The sequence below is a fragment of the Peromyscus californicus genome, unplaced genomic scaffold (genome assembly GCF_007827085.1).
Source record: "Peromyscus californicus insignis strain IS unplaced genomic scaffold, ASM782708v3 Scaffold_21__1_contigs__length_65335640, whole genome shotgun sequence".
NCBI lineage: Eukaryota > Metazoa > Chordata > Mammalia > Rodentia > Cricetidae > Peromyscus > Peromyscus californicus.
Window position 1 is genome coordinate 17,066,276 of NW_026294514.1, and position 18,919 is coordinate 17,085,194.

The following is an 18,919-nucleotide window of genomic DNA, read 5'->3' on the forward strand; positions in this document are numbered from 1 at the left end:
AACGGCCTTCAGATCAGCACCTGGGGAGGGCGGGGAAGGTCGGAGGCAGAAGGAGAAGGCTATCTGTCTCTACACACTCCACGGAGAGTCGTGGGGTGACAGGCTTCTCAGAACTGTATTACACGGGAAAGCTGGACTGCCGGATGGAAACATAGGAACTTTTAGCTAAACTGAGTTTGAGATTCCAATACATCTTTGATTGTAGTTATTTACTTGTTGGTGTGTGAGTGTGCGCGTGCCGCATGTGGAGGTCAGAGAACATTTTTCTGGGCTTGGTTTTCTCCTCGAACTGTGGAATCTAAAGGACCAAGCTTGGCAAAGCACCTTGCCAGCCCAGATCCACATTTGGAAAGGGTCGTATTTACAACCCAAACAATGATTATTCATTGTTTATTGAGGAATTGGTTATCAGGGACCGAGGCTTTCTGTACTTTTGTTTGCTGGTCTGTTGGGCCCGCTGTGCCTGGCCAGGACATTCTTGCTTCTGTAGTTGCTTAACAGCTTCATGCTAGGAATGGCAATGGTCCTGGGCACCGTGACTCTGCACTCTAAAGCAACCCCTGTGAAATCTGAGGGCTGAGACTGTCTGCTGGCAGCAGGCCCGTAGCTGGGTGACAAATCCTTTCTCCTTTCTTATTTTGAATGATTTTCCTTGTAACAACCAGCAACACTAAAGACAGCACTGAATTAACCTTAGTATTATAATGAAAGGGAAGATTTTTCTTCTTAGCACCCGACCCTGAGCTATCAAACACTGGACCCAGAAGCAAACACATAGGAATGCTCTGCCTTCAGAGACAGTGTCTGTGGGTTAGGAAGGTCTACAGGGGTCCTGTGTCCCAGTTTGCCTAAGGCATTCATAGTTCTGACAACTGTCGCATTTGTCTCATCCCCAAAGCATCTTGGTTTAGAAATAATTGATGCGGTCTCCCGAGTGGGAGCCTTGTGAGGCTCACTATGAAGCAGACATCATCCTTAACTTCTGCAAACTGGCAAACAACACTGCTGGCCTTCACATCCCGAGAGAAGGATATGCCTTTTTTTTTTTTTTAAATAGTTCCAGTTTTAAAGCTTAAAAATGGCAGATTTTTTTTTTAAAGTCACAAATAAAGATGTTTATTGCCCACACTGAGCCAGGCAAATAGGATGAGCAATGGCTGCATTTTAGGAGAAGAAAGATCAGGAGATACAGACATGGGCTTGGGATCCTCTTTTCTAAAGTGTTTTCAAAAATAAAGGGGTATCTGGCCAAGGAAGATACCCGAGAGGGGCCTGCTACATACATACCAATTTACCACCAGGAATGGTCCTGCTTGCTGTTACAATTCACCCCAAAATACTCTCCGAAATTTCAGATGCTAATCCTCACTAACACAGTTCAAGTTTTGAACGGTTATCGTCACCTTACTAACACGGGTCACGAGTTCGAAGGCTTTGAAGTGAACACCCTTCTCTCATTCTCCATTGTACAGATGGTTTGGTTGTTCTCAGCAGGTCGTTTACAATGCTTTCTCTTGGACAGCATTCAGCTCTTTGCTAGGGCCTGTATACCAAGGTGCGGTGCAATTTTGATGGTCTTAAAATTTGGTTTCCAACATTGTTTTGTTGGCATTTTAAGATGAAATTCTCTCATTTCAGGATTAGTCAATATAGACTCTATTATCTGTTTCCCATGCCAAAGTTCAAAGTATGTGTTGTATGTGTATGGGATTGTGTATGTATATGATTGTGTGTGTGTGTGTGTGTGTGTGTGTGTGTGTGTGTGTGTGTGTGTGTGTTATTGCCAGCTGTCCTTTGGATATTAATCTATGTGTGCAGTGATGTTTTGAGGTGGGACCTGTGTCTGTTTATATATAAACAGCTTAGGTTACTTTTTCCAAAATGTACTTTTGACTTTAAAATTTTTATCATAGTTTCTGGCCACGTAACCCTCCCTGACTCATAAAAACTTGTTTACACTTTATCCCAGTTCACCCAAACATTTAGTGCATGGGAAAAGAGTGTTTTCTGGAAGAAAGGACATTTCATCATAGATTCTTTTTGATAATTTATCAAAATAACAAAGGAGAAGTCTGAGGAGCAGGAAGTTTCTGGGCAGTCCTGGGATTTATCTCCTCTTTCTGGAAAAGTGGTTATTTGTTTCTGCTGTTCAATTCCTGTCTCCAAGACACGTCCATATTCACGACATGAATAATCAACTCCCACGACGATGCAGAGAAATAATACAGCAGGTCAGCACCGGCCTGTACAACTCAGGGTGCTAAGTGGCAGGGACTATGCAGGAGCATGCCCTGTGCTCTGGTGCTGGCCTGTCTTTTTGTCTCAGAACAAGAGAATAAAAGCATTTAATGAATTCTGCCGAGGGTTTGAGCTTTCATAATTATTTTCTTAGAAATCTAAACATCTTAATATGCCAAAAGCTAATGTCGCCGGGATGGGTGAATAAATGTTGCAAATTATAATTAATCATGTTAAGCAAAACATAATAGGTGCTTATATTGGTTAATTTAAAATTCAGAAAAAAAGATAAAATTCACGGGTAAGTACAGATCTTGTAGGGTGGACTCTGTTGTAAGAAACATCTGGGCCACAATTAGTTTTTTGTTCCATAATTCTACAAATAATTACATATAATGACTGGATTTCAAAAATCCTTAATATGAAATTAGGAACACAATTTAGAACAGAAGTTTGTGAATAAATGAATGAGTGGACCAAAAAAAATAAAATTTACGGGCTGACGAGACTCAGCAGGGTAAGGCAGTGGCCATACAGCCTGATGGCCCAAATTGGAGGCCCAGAATCTGTGGAGGGAGAGAAGCAACTTCAGAAAGTCTTCATCTGACTTCCACACGTGTGCCTCAGCACAAGCGCTCACCCCGGCACGCACACACAAGCACAACAGTAAGGACGAAATCTTAAAAATAAAATGCCAACTGTATTTCTAGCTAAGTACACAATTTTAAATGCTATTGTTCTCTTGAGAACACTGTCTCGGGTGCTTAATTTTCAGGCTGTGGTCAAAGTGACTATACAAGATCAACCTTTTTTTCAACTCTAATTTTAAACACAATTAATTGCTAATATAGAATGAGTAGAGAGAGCCGAAACTTGTCTTTCTTTCTTTCTTTCTTTCTTTCTTTCTTTCTTTCTTTCTTTCTTTCTTTCTTTCTTTCTTTCTTTTTCTTTCTCTTTCTTTCTTTCTTTCTTTCTTTCTTTCTTTCTTTCTCTCTCTTTCTTTTCTTTCCTTCCTTCCTTCCTTCCTTCCTTCCTTCCTTCCTTCCTTCCTTCCTTCCTTCCTTCTTCCTTCTTTAAAGTATTTAAGCCATTGCTAGGATGCCACTTGACAGACTGATAATGTTTGAGACTCATTGTGATGTGGTTGAGAATTAGCGTTTCTGAGTCAGGCAACTGTGAGCTCCCACCCAGCCTGCCCCCTTAGAGCTTAGACAGTTATGAAATCTCTCCAAGCCTCCACTCCTTTATTAGGAAGAGCAGGGGTTGTAATAGTCAGCTTTCCACCACTGTATTGATGGATTCGAGACAGACTACTTTCTAGAGAAAGATGTTTATTGTGTCATAGTTTTGGGGGTTAACAATCTCAGCAGAGTGATGTCATTCTGGTAAGCACACTCCCGGTTATATTACATCAGAACAGATGTAATGGCATCAACGTGAGAGAATACATGGTAGAGAGTACAGAGGGCCAGACTTATAACAGTTCTCTCTCAATAACTGTCCAGGATCCCATGAGAACTGCTGGGCCTGGCAAGGGCTTTTTGAAACATCCAACAAAGCCACACCTCCTAATCCTTCCCAAACAGTTCCACTAACTGGGAACCACATATGAGCCTATGGGGGCCATCCTCATTCAAACCACCACAAACTATGATGTAGAAGTGTAAGCCAAATAAACCCTTTCCTCCCCAAGTTTCTTTTGGTCATGGTGTTTTATCACAGCCACAGAGACCCCAACTAAGACCCCAAACTTCCCTCTCACCAAGCAACATCTCTTCAAGGCCTCATCACCTCTTACCATGGCTATACTGGGGACCAAGATGCCAACTTTGGAAGTACAAGCTCATATTCAAACCACAGCAATCCTTTTTCTTCCTGCTATTCTTACTACTATTGTTATTTACATCATTTCCTGGGACTGGGGAGGTGGCTCAACAGTAAGGAAAACTGAGTGCTCTTCCAGAGGACCTGGGTTCAATTCCCAGCACCAACATGGCAGCTCACAGCTGTCTTTTTAACTCCTATTACAGGGGATCACATACACTGTCTGGCCTCCAAAGGTAGCAGATATGCAAGCAGTGCACATATATACATACATACATACATACATACATACATACAGGCAAGACACCCATCCACATTAAATAAATAAATATTAAAAGATACTTTCCCACATTTTTCTTAGTTTCTTATCAAATTTAGTAGCATAATAAACAGAATTTAAGGTGTTTTAATTTTTTAAGTGATTTGTTTTCTAAGATTTATTTACTTATTGCATACAATGTTTTGAATGCATGTAAGCCTGCAGGTCAGAAGAGGGCACCAGATCTCATTATAGATGGTTCTGAGCCACCATGTGGCTACTGGGAATTGAACTCAGGACCTCTGAAAGACCAACCAGTGCTTTTAACCTCTGAGCCATCTCTCCAGCCCAAGACTTTTAATCTTTAACCATATATGGTGGCACACACACTTGTAATCTCAGCCTTGGGAGGAGGCTGAAAGAAGAGGATCGTGGAATTGAGTCCAGACTGAGATACATAGCAGGACTCTGTTCTTAATAGCTAAGTTGAGGTTATTTAGTTTGGAAGATATATTAAGAACATTATGAGAAACTCACTGGATGCAAAACTTGTCCCTTGGACATATGTGAGACATGAATAATAAAAGAAATAAGAGACGGAACAGAATCCAGTGGTTATCAGGGGAGGGAGGTAGAGGAAGGATTGGGGAGATTTAAGTCCCAAGGTACAGCGTTGCTTTAGGTAGGACAAATAAGTCTAGAGATCTCGTGTGAGGCATGGACTATAGTTAGAATAGTAGGGCATCCTGGAAAATTACTAAGGGTTGATGTAGCGGTAATGCTCACGCTACCACCACCCGTTCACCATGTCAGAGCGAGGGGCTGTGGATCAAAAAACAGAGACAAGAGACAGCGGGTCATTTGCCTCAGCAGAATGCTGAATGCCGTTTATTGAAGGAGGGAGGAGACCTTAAATACAGGCTTACAGCACAATGGGAGAACCCCAGAGGATAGAAGTTGTGACAGATGTTCTACATTCTTGCATCTAAGCTGTTTATGCAAAATATGCAGGATACACAAACAAGGAACCTCCCTTAAGCATTCAGGAGGGTGGCAACAGGCAGGGGATTAGCACAGGGAGGACATCAAGGTCAAGGTCAGCAAGCAAGGCAACAGCTACCCAAAATGGGGGCCGGGGCCCTACAGGTTGATATTCTTATTACACACAAAAATACGATTCATGCCGGGCGGTGGTGGCGGCGTACGCCTTTAATCCCAGCACTCGGGAGGCAGAGGCAGGTGGATCTCTGTGAGTTCAAGGCCAGCCTGCTCGACAGAGCGTGATCCAGGAAAGGTACAAAGCTACACAGAGAAACCCTGTCTCGAAAAACCAAAAAAAAAACACAACAACAAAAAAAGATTCGTTATGTGTTATGTGAGATGATGTGTAGGTTGAGTTGCTTGACTGTGGCGATGATTGGAAACAGGCTAGGAAGGCACGGAAATTAAGAGGATGTGTGGAGAGATGGGGGCTCTTCACCTTGAAGTCTGCCTGAGGTCTCTATCAGCTGGGAGCCAAGAATTACAGATCAATTAACAGAGCTTGCTGTGACAGTTGCCTCTGTAGAGACTGTATTATTTTTGTGTAAAAGTATTTGCAAAATTAGAATGTTAAAATAGCAGTGAACCATGTTGAGGCCTGAGAGTATATGTGTTGGTTATTTGTGGCGCTCTTACCCTGCGAGGAAATGTCACGAAACATGACAAAATCCACTAACAAGAGTTTTATTAAGATATGGTAAAGAGACAGAGGTACACAGGCCTGTGGAAAGACATGTGAGTAAAGATGGAGCTGGGACTCATGGCGCCAGCTTATAAAGGCTGGGCTGCACCTGCGCACACAGGCCCATGTGGCTATTCCACAGATGCATATAGATCACATGGTTGCGCTGCGTGCTTTACGCAACCACGCAAAGCCACGGTGTCCTGGTCACGCGAGACATTTTGACCCGGAAATGGCTAGGCAGAAGTGACTAGGTCCACTGGGCGTGCGCAACCATGCCCAACCGTGGGGGCGTGTTGTTAATCCATATCAATATGACCTCTAATATAACCTTACTCCTTCTCCAGTTAGTTCTGGAAATTTGACAAGGAAGACTATTAACTTTTGTTTGTGATAAAAACACTTTAACTTTCTCTGTACTCCTCCCTCCCTTCCTCCCTCTCTCCCTCCCTTCCTTTCTTTGTTGAGACAGAGTTTCTCTGTGTAGCCCTGACTGTCCTAGAACTCACTCTGTAGACCAGGCTGGCCTTGAATTCAGAGATCCACCTGCCTCTGCCTCCTGAGTGCTGGGATTAAAGGCATGGGCTGCCACCACCTGGTTTCTCCTCTGTGCCATTTCTGTCCTAGGGTTTCACCTTACCTATCTAAACAACCTGTCTCATTTAACGTCCTTGGCAACTGTTTGAAGTATGATTTCAGAAGCCCCACCTCACAACTTCAGAACACACACACACACACACACACACACACACACACACACACACATGTATTCTTTACCAGATATATATATATATATACATAAATATTATATATATACATATATACATATATAAATATATTAAAGACACTTAAGTGAGAATTTCTCCTTAGAAGTTCACATCACACATGGTTGTGGGAGCAGATGAAATCCTAAGTGAATGTATGTTGTTGACACGAGCATGGCCATGTCAAGGACCCCAATGTCTCAGACCCTTGGGAATGGCAAAGTCTTCTCTGGGTTAGGCTCTGGGAAATGGCAAAGCCCTCCTCTGGTCTATGTGCAGATGTTGACAGTGAGTGAAAAACAAAAGCTTCCTCCTCCCAGATGATTACAGTCTGAGACTGCTCCCTGAGACTTCCTACTGAGATTAACTAAACCCGCCTGGTCCATTAGTGATACACAACAAACATGGTGAGATTCTGAGCTGCTGGTGTATGTTCATCAGAGCACACAGCCCACATGATTCCAGCTTTTCTGGGTATGTGTCTGTCATTTTTTTCATTCCCTTGTAGCTCCACTTGGGTCAATCCCTAAAGCCTGGCAGTTTTTGGTGCATGGGTGTGTGTCTGATCCTTTTCCTTGATAGTCTCCTTTTCTATTAACCCACGTGCTTAAATCTATGTTAAAATGTGTTTCTAATAAGCTTCAACTGCTTCATACCGACTGTTTCTGAAATTCTTTTCTACAACAAAATCGAGAATCCCAGCTTCATTCCAGCATTGGTCTCCAAAAGGGCGCCCAAGGTTGCCCCAGGTTACAGCGTGATACTGTCGCTGCCTGGCACATGGCTGTTGCTGATAATTTTTGCTAGGTATATCAAAACGTTATGTTATACAATTTTTAATAAAAAGCTTTTTAGGTGAGTAAATGTGTAACCAGGTAGAGGATCACTTCAGGCTCACACCTGCAAGCCCTGGTATCCCCTCACCCAAGGTGGAACTTCTAAAATGAGCAATAGTAATGGCCTTCTTAAGTTGTATGGTTGAGTACCACATAGAATAGCACAGATGAAAACACTCCTCATTGTGTAAATGCCCAATAATTAGTAAAGCTGTACTTTATTGTTTATTATTTTACTTTATTCATCTCTCAAACATTACATTAGTGAAGTCGCATATTAAAGGTTTTCCAGCAATTGTTATTGTGTACAAGGAAGGATTATAATTAGCATGTTAATTTTGTGGCTAGAATTCAAACATTTTCAGAGAAAATTCAGTTTCTGTCTCTGAAAACAGTTGGACTCCCCTGCCCCCAATCCTTGCCATCAGTCAGTTCCTGACTGCAGAAATTCCTCTGTGGGCAAAACCTAGTGAGGGTCGGAGCTTCGTTTGACAACCCAGTGGCTATTGCTAATCAACACATTCTTCCAAGTCTGCAGAACACATGTCACCGCTAATCATTTTGACATACTTGTTTAGTCCTTTGTGCCATTGATTGTAAACACACTAAACTGTGGGACAAATAAGGCTAGTGTTTGCCAAGTGAGAGAAAAATGAACAATTTTTTTTCAATTTTTCCTTGTTTTGTCAGAAATTTCCAGTGCAACTGTGTTTAGTATAGCAACCTTCCCAAGCTTAATTTTTTAGTATAAGAACCTTTAAAACCTTATTTTTTTTTCAGGGAGTATCATTTGTCAGGTATGTCGCACTCCACAGTTCCACAGGCCTATCTGTCTAACTGTCCCCAGTGTCCCTTTGCTATGGAGTTCTTTTTCCTTTTCCTTGTAGTGGTAGGAGTCAGTTACGCCATAACTTCTGAAACTGTGGCATCCTTTAGAATAAATACGAGTAGACTTTAAATTTTTTAAATTAATCAATTAACTGATCAATTAGCTTTGGAAGTAGGTTCTTATGTATGTAGGCTGGCCTTAAACTTGCTAAATGGCTTAGAACGACCTTGCACTTTGATCCTCCAGCCTGCTGGCGTTACAGGTGTGCACCCCCACTCCTGGCTTTATGCTGAGGAGTGAGCCCAGAGGCTGAGTTACACCCCAGCCCTTCAACAGTGGTCCTACATGGACCTGCAGACGTATGTTCCGTAAGTGCGCATGCTTTGAGTCACGTCATGGGCTGCTCTGTGCCCGGAGCACAGACTCACTGCCCTTCATGTGCTCTCCAGGACTGTGTGTGAGGAGCCAAGGCAGATCACCGATGGTGACAGGCTCTCAGAAGGGCTGTCATGGCCTGTGTCACCCTGTCTTCTGACTTGTCATGGCTGTAATGTTCATTCAAGCCTCCTTGCTCCTCCAGAAAATACAGTTTGGCACAATAAAGGGAAGTTTGGGATATTTTTGACATCTGTATTGTTTTGGTGAATAGACTCTGACACTTGTCCCACTATTTAAGTTCCAGGAATTAGCTCCAAAAAGGAGGAGTCCCTTTTCCTTAGGAGCCCTTTCATGTACTGAGCATCTTTGAGGAAATTAGTGACTGCTTACTGAAAATTACTGATTCAAAGCAAGCAACTGAAGAAAAAGGATGATCAGATATACATATACACAGACACATTATATGAATATATACATATATATTATATACACACACGTACGTGTGTGTGTGTGTGTGTGTGTGTGTGTGTGTGTGTGTGTGTGTGTGTGTGTGTGTGCATATTCCACAGCACCTGAGTGGATGTCAGAGGACAACCCTCGGGATTTCATTCTCTTCTTCCACCAGGTGAGCTCAGGTGTCAGCCTTGGCAGCAAGCACATTTGCCTGCTGAGCCACCTCACAAGTCCCAGATTCTTCGGAAATTAGAGCCTTGAATATTGTTGTTCATGGCCTCCTCACTTTTCTACTCACAAGCCACAGGACACAATACAATTGGTAACTTTTAACTTTAATATATATGGCTATGGAATACACGCACACATATTTTGTCGTTAAAAATGATGGGCTGGTAAGTTAGAGCCTGCAGCCTAGATTTTTATTACACTAAGATTATTTTTATTACATTTATTTATTTATTTGAGACAGGGTCTTACTTGTAGTTTTTGCTGGTCTGGAACTTGTGACATAGTTCAGGCTGGCCTCAATCTCACCTGTCTCTGCTTCTCAATTTCTGGGATTAAAGGCATGTACCACTATTCATCACACTTAGTTCACACGAACACACACACACACACACATACAGACACACACAGAGAAAGAAAGTGCAATGTGCATGCTTGTGAGGTATACTTGTGGAGATCACGATCCATGCACAGCTTGCGGGTGCCATTTCTTGACTTCAAGCGTTCCCAGGGATTGAACTCAGATTGTCAAGTTTGGCAATAGGCACCTTTACCTGCCAAGACTTCTCGCTGGTGCTGGTTTTTCCATTATTAAACTGTTGTTAAGAATAAAATATGTGGCAGAGACCGCATAGCCCCCAGAGGCCACGACATTGACTATCTGAGACTTCACAGAAAACATGTGCTGGTCCCTGAGCCATATGGAAAATATCAATAACAGAACTCACTCGTTTTGCACTTTTATTGAGAAATGAATTGTGTCCTTCCCTTCCAAGTCAGGTCTTCTGATGGTAGACTCCATGTTCATAGTCACCGCAATGAGACACGGTGCAATCTCCCATGTCAAACCTGGGATGTAATCAGCCACCGCCGGCTCGGTGATGCCAGCTACTCCCCAGCTGTGGGGCAGCCCCCTCTGCTCTTCTTTGTGCTTTTGCTGTCACCTGGACCATTTCTAGGCACCAGCTTCCAATTTGCAAATCCCTTTCTTGACCCTGATATTTTGGTCAAATGACTGCAGCGCTCTAATTGTTCTCATGAGCCTGTTCTGTCTCCCTCCCCTCCTTTCTCACCTCCTTTGGTCCTCTGGGGGCCTCTCCGGTGACCCTTTGGGGTCACGCGCCTTCCAAATCTAATATTTCTGTGCCTGATGTTTTGCTGTCCTTGTGTCATTTTAATCGCCTCAGTGGCTTTGGAATCAGCAAGCAGACTATGTATGGCACGAGGAGGCCTCCCTCAGGTGGCTCTCCTGTCAGGCCGGCTGAATCATTTCTGCAAGCGCCTGATTGCCTGCTCTGGATGCCGCTTGAAGACACCCTTCCTTGCATTCACCGGCATCCATATTGCACGGTAGGATTTTCCCCCATGGATCCTCACGACCGTCACTTCCCATGTCTGCCCTTCTCACCAGATCACGTCAGTGGTCCAAGGAGGACCCCAGCAGCCAGTGTACACCTTTGTTACCAGAGCCAGGCTGATCTCAACCTTCCGGTTTTTAATTTTCTTTACTCCAGCCAAGCTGGCTGAATCTCTCCTGTTGCTGCCCACATACCGTTGTGTTTTGACATCCTCACGTGCCGTGGCAGATGTGTGTGTGTGTGTGATGCTGGACTGGAACCCTCAGGGCCTCTCACATACTAGGTCAGTGCTACAACCCTAGCCCCTGTCTTGGGTATGTTTTCATAGGGAAAAGCCGATTTGTGTATGCAGAGCAAGGCATTCTAGAGGAAGCGAGAAAGGCTCTAACACCATACACCACAAGGGTAAAGATGGACTATGTAGAAGTAAACTCTTTTACAAGAAAACCTCTTCAACTACCTACTGGGAATAATGGTAAGTATAGTGAATTGGCCAACTAAAGAACGTATAGTTCTGTTAACCTTCATTTAAATAGAAGTTAAAGAACAAATCTTGATAAACTTTCCTAGGTGGATTGCTCACCTCTTTGTGTCACTTGCTGGTACGCTGTCTTGCCTCCAACAACATCTGTAAACATTCTGTTTCTATATATAAATGCTGTTTTTCCTTACACAGCGTAAGTCAGTGTCCTTCTCTGTAAACATCTCCACTCCTCCTTAGAAACCACATGGTACCCCATCCTGCACCCGCCTATGCGTAGCATCGTGGGTTATAACTGGTGGTGATCAGTCAGCTCCCCTCAGCTGGTAGATGTATTTCAGAGGGCAGTCTGAGAGCCTGTCACTCATCTGTGAGAAATGACTTGAAATAACCTGTGCCGGAACAGTTTTCTCCTTCATTTCCTTCCTTCTCCATTCAAAGTCCTTGTCGATCTTCTTTCTGGATTCTATTCTCCCAAACCCGTTTCCAGGATGCATATTATACCAAATATAAGTTGGGACAACATAGCCAGCATGCCCTTGTCTTGAACAAGACCTTTGCAGGAATACTGACCTTAGGGAGCAGAGAGACCTACAAGCTGGTGCCGGCTAATCTATACCACCTCCGAGCTTCCTCATTGACCATGTATTATCCAAGAGATTTCCCTGCGTCTTAACTAGCACGTTAGGACAATGTGAATGAGAAGGAAAATTGTTGCTACCTGCTTATGGAGTGTGTGTGTGTGTGTGTGTGTGTGTGTGTGTGTGTGTGTGTGTGTGTGTTAAACTGCAAATTGATGTGCCTAATAATACTCCTGCTCAAATTTGGAAAGGAAAGGTTAAAATTAATATCCGACACCCCCAACAGCTCTGCAGTCTGAGGTCTGTGTCCATTCTTGTCTCTCTTCAGAAGTCCTCATGGTGAAGTTGGGATGGAGAAGGTGACAAACAGTTTTGACAGGGTGATGGTGACATGAGCTTAGCTTCTTTCCTTTTAACCACAGACTTCTTGAAACCCCTAGACTCCCTCCAAGTAGATATTCTTACCTCTATTTTAAATACAGACAATGGAGTAAGACGCCATGGTTATTACTCAAACCATCCTCGGGAGACTGAATAAATTATTGCTGGTATCACTGGTGTCTGGTGGTAGAAATGTGTCTCAAATTCTAATTTGGAACCACCAGAATTAGTAGTGGCTGCTAACCCACCCAAGCCAGGGAATTGACAGAAGTAAGGGAAAATATCCCTTTTCTCTGCACAGGATAGGACTGGATCTCAAAAATAGAACCGTGTTCTCAGAAATGCCTGCCCACCCCCAAGGTTGGTTGACAAACGATAGATTTCCCAAGATAGCTGCCTCGATTGGTTTTTACTCTGTGTATTCCTTCGATTCCAGAACGCGGCCTGTCACACTGTCTGAACTTAGCTTTCCTCAAAGCCCCACAGGCACAAGCAGGGAGGACCCACGACCCTGCAAGGGGATCCCAGTGGCTCTGTGCCCACACGCCAGCCTGCGAATGCACCACAGAGCTTCCCACTGTCATCCCACTCGCTATGAGGAGCACAGCTATTTTTACCTCCCCGGCTGCAGCCCTTTATATTTATTTGGAGGAAGGAAATAAATAAAGATTTTTAGAAGGAAAATGCGTGGTCTCAGTTTTCCCTGCGCTGGTGAGGGTTGGTATAGGAGTGGGTGCTGAGGATGGGTAGCTTTCCTTGCCAAGTTGTTGCCAGATCAGGCCTGCCCTAGGCCTGGGAACCCCTGCACTTTTCTCTGCGGGCTCATCCTTGACAGCAGGCTTCTTTCTCCCCTACCCCCATCTTTGGAGGTGCCACCATCTCTTTTGATGCTGCTTTCGGGATGCTGCATCACTCTGCACCCTCCTCTCCCCACACCTCCCCGGGGCTCCCACAGTAGAGCATGCGCAGTGCGGCCCATGCGGGCCACAGCATCAGCATCTGCAAGAGCATCAGCATCCGCACCCGAAACCCTGCCCGGGCGCGCTCCCGGAGGGTGGGGTGCAGTACCGCGCCGCGCGTCCCCGCGTCTCGCGCCCGCGCGCCGCGCGCGCCCGCGCCCCCGCTCGCTCCCGCGCGCCTCCTCAGCATCCTCAGGCCCGGCAGCAACCCCCGCAGTCACTGGAGCGGCCGCGCCCGCCACTGGGAGGGTGCAGCCGCCGGGGAGGCTCCAAGTTGGCCGAGCAGAAGGGACCCCCCTCTGCGGGCCGCTCCCCGAAAGGCGGAAAGAGGCCGAGGAGGGCGCGCCGCCGTCCCCGAGCCCCCCAGTCCCTGACCCCTGCCCGCGGCCGCAGCATGCGCGCCCAGCCGGCGTGACCGGCTCCGCCCGCAGCCGCCCCGCAGCCCAGCCCGGCGCTCTCGCGGGTCACTCGGACCGGCGCCCGGGAGCGATGAGCCATGAAGCCGCCCGGCAGCAGCTCCCGGCGGCTGCCCCTGGCGGGCTGCAGCCTGACCGGCGCCTCCCGCGGCCCCTGTAGCTGCCCCGCCGGCCCGGTGCTGGCCCGCGCGCCGCCCTGCCGCCTGCTCCTCGTCCTTCTCCTGCTGCCTGCGCTCGCCGCCTCGTCCCGGCCCCGAGCCCGGGGGGCCGCTGCGCCCAGCGGTGGGTATGGCCGGTGCCCTTTGCGTTGCCTTCCCCGCGGGGCCCTGGGGAGGAGAGAGAAGGGCACGCAGGTGCGTGTACCCTGGACGTGTGGGTCCCCAGCCTGGCCTTTGAGCGCCTCCCGGTCGACCTCTCCACCCTTCTCAGTCCCAAGCCCAGGTTCATGCTAGTTCACTTTTGGAAGTCCGTTTCTGTTGCATTCACGAAAGACCCATTCCAGTGACTGTGGGTTCCACCCAGAGGTATTTCGTGGCTCCTGAGTCCTTTAGCGCTCTCTATGTAACTTCCAGGGGCAGGGAGGTGCAGTGAGCGAGCAAGTTGCTTCTTGCTTTGGGGAACCTTCATTTGAATGCGGGGAGCATGCAGTAAGAGTGGCAAGTGCTTGTTTCCTCAAATTCCCCACCAGGTTTAGTCCCTGTTGTTGGAATTAAGGTGAGGGAGGCATACTTTGGGGACCAGAGAGTGAAAGTCTCCAAGACACACTTTGCGCATGACCTTTGGCTGTGTTTTCCCAAAATGCTTGTCATAATGAGCAATCAGAATAATACAGTGTTGAGCACACTGGTGATTGGAAGTCACTGAAAGCAGAAAGCTGGCCTTGGCAGTAGAAGAAAAAGAATTTGGAAAGCCGCCAGCATCTATAGCCCTTTATGGCAAAACAGTTTTTGCCCCTCATCTCAAAGTTAAAAAGAACAGGGAATCATATATATATATATATATGGTTATATATATATATATATATATATATATATATATATATATATGGTTTTATATATATATATTTGAAAGAATCACTTTACATTCAGTGCCCGTGAATTCAGGCCCCAAGTTATTTCAGGAGTGTTCTTAGGTCCCAGATGGGATGCTACTAAGCTTGGTAATAGTTGAGCCGCTCTGTCAGGACCCTTGAGCATGCCCAGTTGCTGACTCTTCGCTAAGCCTGTTCTGTCCCTGCCCCCTCATAGTCTGGACGTTCAGATCTAAGACTAGATAGGAAAAGGTATACATGACTATAGTACATGATTGTATAAGCTTCCCTGACTGCTAACCTATCCAGGCCATCCCGCTGTTCCCATCACTTGTTTTTCCTGTGTCTCCCCTTCCTACCCCCTTATACACGGGACACTTTGTTAACGGAATTCATGGAAAGATGCACTTCAGAATTTCCACGTTTCCTGGATGTATATGTGTATGTTTGTGTATGTTTGTGCTTCCTGCTCCCCCCAGCTCCGCACTGGAATGAAACTGCAGAAAAAGCCCTGGGAATCCTGGCCGAGGAAGCCAAGACATCGCAACAGAATAGCAGCAGTAATATCAGCGACAGCAGTGCCGTGCAGAAGGAAATCACACTGCCTTCAAGACTGGTGTATTACATCAATCAGGACTCAGAAAGCCCCTATCATGTTCTTGACACAAAGGCCAGACACCAAGAGAAACACAACAAGGTAGGCAGGAGGAGACTGAGTGTGCCCAAGTAGCTGCCATTAAGAGTTCTCCTTCGATTTGACGTTCTGCCAGAATCTGATTTCACAAATCTTAGTGTAGCATTTTATTAAGAAAGCAATTAATATGATGATAGAAGAGAAACTAGAGGAAATGAACTCGGGATCGACCAGGACAGGGTTTACTGTTGGTTTCTTTGACTCAACGGAAACAGCAATTTCAGATGTCCTGTGAGAAACTCGGTCCCCGGTGTCTCTCAGGTGCCGTTGGCACTAAACAACAGAGTGAACTTCTTTCTGGGAGCCTTTATGTAAGGATGCAGGAACCTACCTTCCAGGAGATAAAAGCTCCTGGCAGTCTGTACCCAGAAGGCCTTGCTGACAGGCAGTGTGACTTTCTGTGTAGAGCTTGCATTTGAGTTTACTTTATTTCTTTAATTGGGCATTGGGCGGGGTAGGGCCACTGCTATGGTATGTTCAGTCAGCAAACAATTCGGCTTTTCAATAGATGATGGAGAACAGGAAAGAATGACTTGCATAAGATAGACACCCGTTTGGGTTGACGCCATCCTTGAGGACACTGCATCAGCGGTGAACATTTGCTTTACTTTCAGGTTAGTTTAGAAAGTGGCATGGAGCTTGAAAAAGACTCAAATGAAGACAGAAATGTATGATGTCCCAAGAGTTTAAGGGATCCCTTCTCCTGCATCTCATTGCTTGAAGTAATGATATTTGGGATCCGAAGTAGGTCTCCATAGTGAAATAGCGGGAACCTCTGTTCTTTTTTAGGTGCAGAAAACAGATCCCTTAGGTTAAGTATTTCCTTCTGAATTGTTCCTGTTCACTTGGCAAGAGCAGGAGATAGTCAAGCATGTAGAATTTAAGCAAGGTGTCTGTGGTTTGCAATCAATGTGCATAGCTTTCTGAAGCAGAGGTAAGTACGATGTCTTTCCCCATTTCATAAATGGGTGGATAGGGATACAAGGTCTTCGGTGACTCTTCTAAAGGTTGTAAAGCAGCTATTAGGTTTGAACTGTTAATTGTTACTATTTTTAGGACAAGTGAGGTCCCTGAAACAAAGCTTTCTTCATACTGAATAACCTTGTTAACCCTGTTTGTGTGATTTTGAAGGGGCTGTTGGCCACCATGGCTGCGATGATGAACTTCTCCTCTGCCAAGCCTTCCCCTCAGAAGGTTTTCTGAAATTTAGTGGATCAACTAACACTTCATGTCTTATGGATAGAAGGAGTGGATATTGTCTTTAGGAAGAGACATCCAAGGCCCCCTTGATAGCAAGCATTGAGGACTGAATAGCGTCCATTATGAATGATCCCTGTGCCAAGTGGGGGATGGTCTGTGCTCTGTGGTGACAGTTCTTAAACTCAAGGGCCTTTGTACAGGGTGCTGGAGGAAGGCCAAAGCTGCCTCAAAGCCTGCTTTAGAGAATGTCTAAGCCCTCCTCAGCTGAGATCTGAAAGAAATTTCAGTGGAATTTCTTTTTAACTCAGGTGTTGGACTCTGTGACTAATGCTTGTCCTATGGTCTAGCCTTAGATGACTGTTCTGTTTGTGGGTGTGATTTCACATCCCATGTCTGACTTTCTGGTGGTAATATCTGTTGACCTTTTACCTGTCACTTATGCAGAGGGACAGAATGCTCCTGTGGCGCACTGGCTTGATGTCAGAGGTACTAAGCTTCTTGACACCCTCCCCCCCCCCCCCCCACAGCCGGACTTCTCTTCTACTTTTGAAAAGAATGTGTAGGCAGGGATGATATTTGAAAGCCTTTTTTTTTCTTATTAGTTTAATTCAGTAAATATCTGTTGCACATTTCTCATATGCAAAGCTGTATGGTAAGGGTTCACAGATAAGAGATAAGGTTTGCAAATATGAAAAATATTTGTTCTTTAGAAGACACAGACATGACATAAGCAAGATTCTGAGATGTGCCTGGGTCAGATTTTAATAGTGCCGATCTGATTTGGTGGCGCCCTGAAATTTCCTTTTGTGGTCTATGGTTTCCTCTTCCTTTGCGTCTTTAAGCCTTTTTTTGGGCTGGTTGATAAGAAGTATTGTTAGGGTCCGAGAATCCAGGAATAATCCATCACAAAAGCCTGGGTTCGAGCAAGCCAGAAATTTATTTAGAAAAAAAAACTGGTATCAGGGAGGCGGCAGGGTTCGGGCTCCAAACCGGGTCCGAGGCAGGAGCAGCAGCCAGTCGGGTACCCACTGAGGCAGCAGGCAGTTTTAAAGGGGGAAACCGCAAAGAGACAGCCCTAGAGTCCCATCCGATCATAATGTAATATGGGGAGAAGCAGTTGGGGACTTTCCTCGGTGACTTTCCTCGGTGACACACTTTCAGCCCGTCTGGAGTTCTGTGGTTTGGTGGTTCGGATCAGCTCTGGGCCAACCAACCAGAAGGGGGTGGAACGCTTGTGGCTTACACCTGTGTGATGGGTTAGGGGGGGCTGCATCCTAGCCTCAGGAAATTGTGGGTAGCAGCTCAGGGCAGAATGACAGACCGGGACAAAATGGAGTTTCTGCTGCTAAGTAGGGTCGAACAGTATTGCATGCTTTCCACTGGATCTTATGATGACTTGTTAAATATCAATGATAAGAGAGACACACTTGTCAGCTTACCTGCTTTCCAAAAGTTACAATGAGAAAGCATAGAACTCCATCCTTACTGCTTTTTAAAAAAATAATTTTTTGATATTAGTATCTGTAAACTTGGACCTTTCCTCCACTCTGGTTCTGTTGCATTGAAGCACATTTTAGTGAGTGCTTAGAAATGCTGAGTCACTGTGCCTCTCTCCTGAATCCCTGTGATGGGGGGTAGAATTGGGATGGGACTTTCCCGAATCTAGGTTGCAAGGCCAAGCTCCACATTTATGTCTGAGGAAGTTTCATAATCTTGCATGTGGATGTGTCCTTCATAATTTAACAGCTGTGTAAGTTAAAATGCTTATTAACTCTTTCACAATTGGGGAGTTTGAATGCTGGTTGTGTAGTCCACCTCTGTATATGGTATTGGTTTTGAAAACTTTAGCTTTCTTATTTTGGCAAGGAATGCTTAGGAATTGTGCAGGTTAGTTTTGTTTTTTTTTTTTTGTTTTTTTTTTTTTGGTCTATCAATTTGACATAAACTAAGAGCATTTGGAAAGAGGAAATCTTAGTTGAGAAAATGCCTCCATCAGATTGCCTGTCAGCAACTATGGTGGATATTCTCTTGATTAATAATTAGTGTGGGAGGTCCCAGCTTACAGTGAACAGTGTTGCCCCTGAGCAGATGGTCCTGGATTGTATAAGAAAGCAGGCTGAGTAAGCCAGTAAGTAATGTTCCTCCATGGTCTCTACTTCAGTTCCTGCCTCCAGGTTCCTGCCTTGAGTGCCTGCGATGACTTCTCTCAGTGGTGGTCAGTGATCTGGAATGTGTATGCCAAATAAACCCTTTCCTCCCCAAGTTGCTTTGTTCGTGGCGTTTTATC

At 45.3% G+C, this 18,919-nt stretch overlaps 1 protein-coding gene across 3 annotated transcripts in view; it reads left to right on the top strand.

Moving 5' to 3' along the window:
* The first annotated feature begins 13,782 nt into the window (after positions 1–13,782).
* The window catches only part of Adam23 (ADAM metallopeptidase domain 23), a 157,042-nt gene continuing 151,905 nt past the window's right edge, over positions 13,783–18,919 (top strand). For all 3 annotated transcript variants that reach the window (XM_052749646.1, XM_052749647.1, XM_052749648.1), the window contains exons 1-2: positions 13,783–13,990; positions 15,218–15,435. In XM_052749646.1, the coding sequence (XP_052605606.1) occupies positions 13,789–13,990; positions 15,218–15,435 (420 nt within the window). In that variant the 5' untranslated portion in view covers positions 13,783–13,788. The remainder of the gene's footprint in view (positions 13,991–15,217; positions 15,436–18,919) is intronic.